Genomic DNA, 10,456 nt, shown 5'->3' with positions numbered 1-10,456 from the left:
TCTGCTTCGTGTCTATCCACGCATCTGAGAAAAACCATGTCAAAATTTCTCTTATAAAGCACTTCGCCATTGAGGTAGAAACTGCCTGATAATCTCCTCAAAGTCTTCCTATCTTTCACAGATGCCCCAGGTGGGTAAATCTGGCTCTGAAGGAAACACTTGATATCATAATACCATGGCTTATCATCTTTCACTTCTTCAATTGCAAATACATGAGCTGGTCTATCCAAGTGGTATCATCTCGGTTGACTAAATGGTTTGTCCTGTATGATTGTCTGTGGTTACAAGGGTGTCATAGAATATGCGCTATTTTTTACTTTGAACTAATGGCAGAGGTAAAAAAAATGAAGAGCATGCATTTTTCTCATGATTGAACCTGCTAACTGAGGCGAAAAGTTGTTTGATCATGAGTTCCTTTCTCAATAAAATCATTTTGGTATTTAGGCGCGTGGATTTTTCCCCCACGGTTGTTACTTTTAATCGAGGGGATATTATTTCACAACGGTTACAATGAATTTATAGATAAAATAATATACATATTTTGTAAAAATACTAGAAGAAATTTTGTTGAAGAAGAAACAATTTTTTTTTAAAAAAAAATATGAGAACTAACACAGAGAACTTTAACACGAAGAAGACAATAATAACATAACGACGGTAGAGAAAAATAGTGGTGGAAGGAGGCGAGAGAAATTTTGTGACTTATATTGTTGTTACTTTCTATGTTTGAGAGTTTGGTTCTATATTCGTGTTTTTCTAAAATGAATTAAATGTAAACAAAGATGGAGAATAATTTGACCGATATAAAATTTGGGCTTAATGATGGGTGGAATAAAAGATTTAGAGCATAATTATATCATTGGTTCGACTCATCGATTTGTCGGTTCCTAAAAATTAAAACTGGGAATCGAACCAAACCACATCGATTTTCATTGGCTTGAATTGGTTTTTGAACCGAATGAAAAACAATCGGATTTTTTTTATTCGGTTTGGTTTGGATTGTCAATTTAATTGATTTTTTTCTCATCCGCTTACACCCTTACATTAACATTTTAGTTTTTAAATTTTGTTGTAGTTCAACTCTCTCACTCTCTTACCCTCATCGAACTTGTCCCACCCTCAGCCTTACTCTGTTCAAACTTAGAATTTGTCACGCTAACCCTCACCTTTGACTTCAATGAACAACCGTCCGTTGAAATTCTCTTCAATCATATCATCTTACTTTAACGTTTTTTCCTTGTCATTTAGGTCGTAACCATGGGTTTACAAGTCATGCCTAAGCACAAAAGATGATTCCACAAGACGAAGAACACTTGAATTATATCTCTAAATTGTAATTAAATTTCCGATCGACACTAATTGCTTGATAATGTAGTTTCTAGTTATGTTCTATTAATATTTGTATTTTGTAAATATTTGAATCTTGAGAAGAATTCATATTTTATTTTTTCTAAACTTTGTTGTTGTTAGATTGATCATTCGATTAGTTAAAAAATCAATTTTAGTTGTGTGTGAAAAATGATTTATGATCATTGTTGAATTGCTTGTTTAAGCAACTTCATATTTCTCAGTTGTTGTGATTACTGATTATCTTAGTTAATTGTAATATCAATTTAATCATATGTTTTATAAAGGTGCCGCTATCTTTTGCTTCAGTTTGCAATATGCTCCCATGATATGAAAATTTGGCCTCAGAGCGTGTAACTTGTGAATCTCATGGTAAAACTCTGATTTTTTAAAAGGAAATGTTTTTGAAAATGGTTTTAGGGAAACAGTCTATTAAACCCCCTCCACTCAATAACATTTGATCCCCATATCCTCCACTAATAAGTAGTATCAGAGCTAGTCTTTTGATTAGGTTCTGCAACCTCAGAAGTTGAGAATACGGGATAGAACGATCCAAAGTGTGTGTTCAATAGAGCTTCCATATTCAAATTTGAGTTATATGAATAAATTTAATATCATTATACTAACATAATCATCAGTTAGAATTTCAATATGACTTTATCTTAATGGATTGGGCTGACAAGGTGTTAAGGTTTATGTGCATGAATACCCACCTAGCCACAAGACTTGAAGACTTTAAATATTTTAATTTTGTTTGGAAAACTGATTTATCATGAAGCTTAAAGTATCTAAATAAAATAAAAAAGGGAAAAAGATTGTTAGAAGAAAGTAGAAGCATCTCCTTGAAGAATTATTCTTCCAAGGTCATTGTGAAGGAAGATGAAGATAGTTTCTATGAATATGTTGGTGTGTTCTTTAATTGTTCAACAAGTATATGATAAGACTCAAAATAATATGTTTTTATTAGTGATCCAAATTATTGTGAAATTTTGAATAAGTAATCTAAGTTTGTCGATGCATAAGTTCAAGCAATGAAGTAATTAGTCATTATTGGGCGGGAAGACACAAGTAAAGATAATCAAAGCATGTGTCATTCCACTTCATTTTTTATTTTATTAAGGAGTGTCTGAGAATATCTCTCTAAACGTGAAAATAAAGACATATTCAATTCTATATTGTTTTGATCGTATTGTCCTTTTACTTAAGTTTTTTATACTAACCATTACTTGTGCAACAATTAGAGCCTAAATCATCAAATTTGTATGATCGTTCTACGCTCCTCCACCTTCTATTAGTGTGCCTTTAATTATTTGTTGATATTTCTTTGTTTGATGTATTTTGTGTATGTATTATATGTTTGTTATGTGTGCATAATATATCTCATTCATATCTACATTGTATTGTCATCTAGATCATTTCAGTTATCTGATTTTTTTGTGTAATCATCTGCATCGTGACATTTGTTGAGATGATTTTTTTTCGCATTAAGAATATCTTGCATCAAAGTTTCATTAATTTCTTACAGCGAACTATTGTTTTTTCATCTGTGGATAGCGTTCTTCATCCATCAATGCATCATTAAAAAAATTTCATATAATATTAACCTTTTTAGAATATTCATTAAAACATATTCTACTTGTATATCTACAATACCATAATCAAATATGGTATTCAAATCCTCCAATATATCTACAATACCATAATGAAATACCCGTTTTATAATATTACATTCTCTTAATCATCATATCCGTCTTAATTTTGATTGGCATGCTAAAGAAGTAGTGAAGCTAATTGTCATTAGCTCGTTATTACTTAACATTTTGAACACATATTAGGTCATTAAACTTATACATGACTCAAAGTTACACAAGGATATTTCAAAGTGTCTATCCATGATCATGCATGGAACAAAAAAGTTTCTTGAATCATTAAATATAATAATAATAATAATAATAATAATAATAATTATTATTATTATTATTATTATTATTATTATTTTTATTATGTAACCTCCTTCTTAGGTAGCTTGAAGGGACAAACACAACACATTTGTAAAATTAAGAGACATTTAATTATGATTATAATTTTCTAAAATACTTTTACAACTTCGTAAGGGATAAAACTAAAATTAAATAAATATTTAAGAATCTGAACATTACATTCTATCAAAAAGATCAAACTATGCTATATATTTTACAAGTAAAGTAAAGTTTAAAATGGCTGAAATTCTCAAGTTATTTTATATTTGGTTTTTTTATGTTTCATTATTTGTTACAACATCACATGCTGTTGGTAAACCACTTTATTTATATATTTTTTTTCTAATTTATTTTAAACTTTCAAGTTTGTATATAATATTTTATTAAGTTTTCTAATATTACTTTATAATCTCTTTTCATTTCAGAAAGATATAAGTTACTTCCTTACGAATGTAGAGTTGATAAAGACTGTCCTAGCTATATATATCATCCACAAATTGTTAAATGCATCAATCTGTTTTGCCGTATTGTATACCAGGATTAAAGATCTTAATATATGTTAAATGGAAAAGTATCAATAAAAAATAAATGAATAATATATTATGATAAAATTTATCTTCTCAAATAGCATTTATTTATTGTTCAAACATTTTTTTTTGTTTTCTGATTTCATGAACCTTGTATTTACGATTTTAATTTGTACTTTAAAATGATAGTAAGAAAATAAACAATATAACAATGACATATATCCAATTCATCTATATTACCTTAGTTTTAATCCCACACACCTGTAAAAATAACTTTATATTTTCATTTGTAATTTTTTTTAACTTACTTCAAAATCTATATTTTTATGTTAAAACCACATGTTAACTTATAGATTTCATATCTAAAAATTTATATTTTGATGTTCTCTAAAACAATGTGATGGTTTTGGAAACAAGAAATTATTTAATGTTCTTTATTTCCGGATGAATACTTTGCTAAAATCTAAAATTTGACTATGAGTTGTATTTATTATTAGTGATATTGTTTTGTTCTAATTATTGTATTTATGACGATAGTGCTATTGTATTCTTTTTGGTTTTATTTTTATCATTGCTATAAAATTATATATCATCTCGGTTGACTAAATGGTTTGTCCTGTATGATTGTCTGTGGTTACAAGAGTGTCATAGAATATGCGCTATTTTTTCCTTTGAACTAATGGCGGAGGTAAAAAAATGAATAGCATGCATTTTTTCTCATGATTGAACTTGCTAACTGAGGTGAAAAGTTGTTTGATCATGAGTTCGTTTCTCAATAAAATCATTTTGGTATTTAGGCGCGTGGATTTTTCCCCACGGTTGTTACTTTTAATTGAGGGGATAATATTTCACAACGGTTACAATAAATTTATAGATAAAATAATATACATATTTTGTAACAATACTAGAAGAAATTTTGTTGAAGAAGAAACACTTTTTTAAAAAAAAATATGAGAACTAACACAGAGAACTTTAACACGAAGAAGACAATAATAACACAACGACGGTAGAGAAAAATAGTGGTGGAAGGAGGCGAGAGAAATTTTGTGACTTATATTGTTTTTACTTTCTATGTTTGAGAGTTTGGTTCTATATTCGTGTTTTTCTAAAATGAATTAAACGTAAACAAAGATGGAGAATAATTTGACCGATATAAAATTTGGGCTTAATGATGGGTGGAATAAAAGATTTAGAGCATAATTATATCATTGGTTCGACTCATCGATTTGTCGGTTCCTAAAAATTAAAACTGAGAATCGAACCAAACCACATCGATTTTCATTGGCTTGGTTTGGTTTTTGAACCGAATGAGAAACAATCGGATTTTTTTCGATTCGGTTTGGTTTGGTTTGGATTGTCAATTTAATTGGTTTTTTCTGATCCGCTTACACCCTTACATTAACATTTTAGTTTTTTAAATTTTTTTGTAGTTCAACTCTCTCACTCTCTCACCCTCATCGAACTTGTCCGACCCTCACCCTTACTCTGTTCAAACTTAGAATTTGTCACGCTAACCCTCACCTTTGCCTTTAATGAACAACCGTCCGTTGATATTCTCTTCAATTATATCATCTTACATTAACATTTTTTCCTTGTCATTTAGGTCGTAACCATGGGTTTACAAGTCATGCCTAAGCACAAAAGATGATTCCACAAGACTAAGAACACTTGAATTATATCTCTAAATTGTAATTAAATTTCCGATGGACCCTAATTGATTGATAATGTAGTTTCTAGTTATGTTCTATTAATATTTGTATTTTGTAAATATTTGAATCTTGAGAAGAATTCATATTTTATTTTTTCTAAACTTTGTTGTTGTTAGATTGATCATTCGATTAGTTAAAAAATCAATTTTAGTTGTGTGTGAAAAATGATTTATGATCATTGTTGAATTGCTTGTTTAAGCAACTTCATATGTAATATCCCATATTCCCTTAAATGCTCAATTAGTTGTCAGTTGAGATCAATTGAGTACCTGTGTACTATATCTTTTGTTAGTTGTAACAATTAGAGCTCCTTTGTGCTCTAAATGTTGTCAATTTGGACCAATAGAGTAACCAGTGAACTCTGAAGGGATTAATTATTAATAAAGAGACAAACCAATATTAATAAGTACAAGAGAGGACATTTTTGGTAACATTAATAATTGGTCAATTGGTACTGGGAGACAAAATATCAATTGGGATATTTGTTACTACCTAATATTATAATATATATATATATATATATATATATATATATATATATATATATATATATATATATATATATATATATATATATATATATAATTGTGTGGTGGTAAAAGAAAGAAAAGAAGAAAGGAAAAAGATAAGAAGAAGTAGGTAAGGGAGGAAGAGAGATATCAGAAAGAAAAGAAAGAGAGGAAGGAGAAAGAGGAAAAGAGAAGAAAAGAGAGAGAGGAAGAAGAGAAGAAGAGGAAGGAAGGAAGAAGAGGAGAAAGCCATGAAAACGTCACCACCGTCATCATGTCATCTTCTTCTCACCATCTTCATCAATCATGAGGTGAGTTCTTAGTTTAGTTGTAGCTTTGGGGAGAAATTTCATGAAATTGGGAATTTGGGCTTTATGATGTTTACTATGTTTGTTAAATTGATGATTGATATATGAACTCCTTGGTGTGTTGCGACTCTACGGTTGTTAATCCATAATATATGATGTTGGTTGTTGTGTTGTTATTAGAATGGTATTAATATCATATGGTGAAACCATGTTGATGTTGTTGCATGTTTAATGATATGTCATGTTGATGAAGTTGAGGTTGTGTCGATGTTATGAGAATAAGGAAAATAAAAGAGGAGTTATTTAAGGAAAAGAAGTGTCGAGCTTGTACACATGCTTCCAGAGCTACTCGATTCGCTACGGCACCAGGTGCATTTCCCCAAGGGTGTCCTAAAGTTCCTCCACCGAATTGGAGTACAGAATCATCTCCAAATATCTCGGTCAGAGCAGGCATATGCCAAACGTGAATACCCCCTGAAGCAACAGGGATAACACCTGGTAAAGAAACCCAATCCTGAGTGAAATAAATACCGCGACTTCTATCTTTTTAAATATAATCATCACGTAGTAAATCAACAAAACCTAAAGTAATCTCCCTTTCTCCTTCAAGTTTACCTACTACAGTACCAGCGTGAATATGATCTCCACCAGACAAACGTAAGGCTTTAGCTAATACACGAAAGTGCATACCATGATTTTTTTGTCTATCGATAACTGCATGCATTGCACGGTGGATATGAAGAAGTAGACCATTATCCCGACAATAGTGAGACAGGGTAGTATTTGCAGTGAATCCACCTATTAAGTAGTCATGCATTACGATAGGAACGCCCAATTCTCTAGCAAATACAGCTCTTTTTAGCATTTCTTCACATGTACCCGCAGTAGCATTCAAATAATGTCCTTTGATTTCACCTGTTTCGGCCTGTGATTTATAAATTACTTTGGCACAAAATAAGAAACGGTCTCTCCAACGCATAAATGGTTGGGAGTTCACATTTTCATCATCTTTGGTAAAATCAAGTCCCCCGCGGAGACATTCATAAACTGCTCTACCGTAATTCTTAGCGGATAAACCCAATTTTGGTTTAATAGTACATCCCAATAGGGGACGTCCATACTTGTTCAATTTATCTCTCTCAACTTGGATTCCGTGAGGAGGACCTTGGAAAGTTTTAACATAAGCATAAGGGATTCGCAAATCTTCCAGACGTAGAGCATGCAAGGCCTTGAACCCAAATACATTACCTACAATGGAGGTAAACATGTTAGTAACAGAACCTTCTTCAAAAAGGTCTAAGGGATAAGCTACATAAGCAATAAATTGATTATCTTCTCTAGGAACAGGCTCGATCTCGTAGCAGCGTCCTTTATAACGATCGAGGCTCGTAAGTCCATCGGTCCACACAGTTGTCCATGTACCAGTGGAAGATTCTGCAGCTACCGCTGCACCTGCTTCTTCAGGCGGAACTCCCGGTTGAGGAGTTACTCGGAATGCTGCCAAGATATCAGTATCTTTGGTTTGATAGTCAGGAGTATAATAAGTCAATTTATAATCTTTAACACCAGCTTTGAACCCAACCTTTGCTTTCGTTTCTGTTTGTGGTGACATAAATCTCCCCCTACAACGCATGAATTAAGAATTATAACAACAACAACAAGGTCTACTCGACATAACTTAGGAGTTAATAAAACCTTTTTACAAATGATCCATCAACTAATATTATCAATGAATCCGAATGGGTCATTGTTAAATTTTACCATGATATTTGATTTGGGAAATACATCATTATTCTATACTCTTTCATATGTATGGCGCAACCCAACCGTTTTTTTTAGTCTCTTATTTTTTTTTATTTTGGAATATCATTTTCTAATCTAAATAATAAAAAAGATATTCTTGACCTTAACAGTGATCTATGTTGTATATGTAAATCCTAGATGTAAAAATCGGCAGAATTTTCCCAATAAAAAGAAAAATTGGTAAAAATGATATGCTAAGTATAAATCCTATGCTGAGGAAATAAAAAAGAAGGACCAATGAGATAGAAAAACGGAATCATAAACAAAGTTCAGGTTCTAATTCCATAGATAATATAGTATTGTCTATAATCTAGATGACTGGGTTGACCTTGAAAATTCAATCATTGAAATTTTAAAACAATTGAATTGATTGGATGGTACCAAGAAAATAGATTATTAACTTACATTTATTATTCAATATCATTAACCACTTGCTTTGTTATCGAACATTTTTTTTTTGAAAAAAAAAAACCGATATTTTGCAATATGACAATAACTCCTCCCCCTTCTGATATTGAGGTTTCAGTACTTGAAAACAAAAGTCTGGGGCGTATCACGCAAATAATCGGTCCGGTACTCGATGTAGTTTTTCCACCAGGGAAGATGCCTTATATTTACAACGCTCTGATAGTTCAAGGTCGAGATACGGTTGGCAAACAAATTAACGTAACTTGTGAAGTACAACAATTATTAGGAAATAATCGAATTAGAGTTGTAGCTATGAGTGCACAGATGGTCTAAAGAGAGGAATGGAAGTGATTGACACAGGAGCTGCTCTAAGTGTTCCAGTCGGCGGAGCAACCCTAGATAATTTGGGTCCTGTAGATACTCGCACAACATCTCCTATTCATAGATCTGCGCCTGCTTTTATAGCTAGAGAGGTTGTTGTTGAATACTTATGCAATGAATAAATATTAATCTAAATCTTGATTAAGATAGATTAATGAATTAATTGAGCATTATAACTCCGTTTTGGATGCAGACGGATGCATTAGTAAGATAATGAAAAAGGCTATTATTATGATATCATATTATAATATATTATGTGTCTTACAAATTAAATGAATTATATTTATGATGGGTGTTAAACATGGTTGATATGTTTGATTGTGAAATAACATGATTAAAAACCTTTACCAAAGGCAAGTGAGGAAACCTAGGAGGATAAAATGATTAATAACTTAGTAAGATAATCTAGGTTATGAAATATGTGTGATATATGTATGAGAATACGGTATTCATTCGTACGACGCTTATGTGAGGTCGTGGACGAATTGTTACCATGATTGAGAATGAGACGCATTGTATGGAACATGCCATATTATTATTTGTGTATTATGGTGAATGAAGTCACCTATGATTGATGAATTTGTTATGGTTCGTGGAACCAATGTTTGGTGGAACCGATCATGTATTCAGAATGTGTGTTTTTCTGTGGTGGTACACATCTCTATTGGTATGCTTAGATGAGTAAGCATTGGGATGTGGGACCAATGATTCGAGCCTCAATTGGGTTTGAGCCCCAACCATGGCGGACATGGGGGAAAGGTGGACACCTATGTGGGTTAGAGTCCCATACGGTGAAAGATACCCTAGGTGGGTTAGAGTCCTATACAAGTGATGGTTCTTAAAAGTGGGTTTAAGTCCCATAGGGGAACCGGATATCCACCGCGAAAGTCGAATCATACGGACATGCATGAACCAAGCCTTGGCCTAGACGTAGGTCCGGTCGGGAATTGATGTTTCGTGATCTGAATAATGACCGTGGTTGAGTTATGAGAACTCAGATGCATGTTGCCATACAATTGCGAGATAGTTTCCCCATCGCTCAAGTCTTCGTTCCCTTGTTGACTTGAGTTGGTTATGAGCTGAATATTGATTAGAAACCCTGTAGAGTCGAGTGGACCCATAGGATAGGAGAACTCACTGAGATTATTATCTCATCCCATCATTGTTGTTATTTTTCAGGTAATTCTTTACAGGTTGAATCTAAGAGAAGCTGTTATGGATGTTTCAAGGGTTGCTGTTTAGCATGATCTTCCGCTGTGGAATTGTGTGCAATGCAGATATTGCACATAGTTCTTAGATTTTATTTTTTTGGCATTATTGTATAACATGTTCCATTGATGTTTTTAGTTTGGACATGTGTATATATTAATGCCATTAGGCACTTATGTTGTGACAGTACCAAAATTTAACACTTGTATGATATTATTCTAGATATATATTATACGAGTTATTACATCATATTTCTCATTAAGAATATCTTGCATC

The 10,456-nt window shown here is 32.1% G+C and overlaps 1 protein-coding gene across 1 annotated transcript; it reads right to left on the bottom strand.

The window, feature by feature from the left end:
- Positions 1-6,739: 6,739 nt before the first annotated feature.
- On the bottom strand, positions 6,740-8,866 carry LOC127084394 (ribulose bisphosphate carboxylase large chain). The gene has a single exon (XM_051024834.1). The coding sequence runs from the start codon at positions 8,010-8,012 to the stop codon at positions 6,927-6,929; it is 1,086 nt and encodes a 361-aa protein (XP_050880791.1). The 5' UTR covers positions 8,013-8,866; the 3' UTR covers positions 6,740-6,926.
- Positions 8,867-10,456: the final 1,590 nt, after the last annotated feature.

Source organism: Lathyrus oleraceus, chromosome 1 (assembly GCF_024323335.1).
Source record: "Lathyrus oleraceus cultivar Zhongwan6 chromosome 1, CAAS_Psat_ZW6_1.0, whole genome shotgun sequence".
Taxonomy (NCBI): Eukaryota; Viridiplantae; Streptophyta; class Magnoliopsida; order Fabales; family Fabaceae; genus Lathyrus; species Lathyrus oleraceus.
This window is presented reverse-complemented; position numbering and strand designations above follow the sequence as displayed.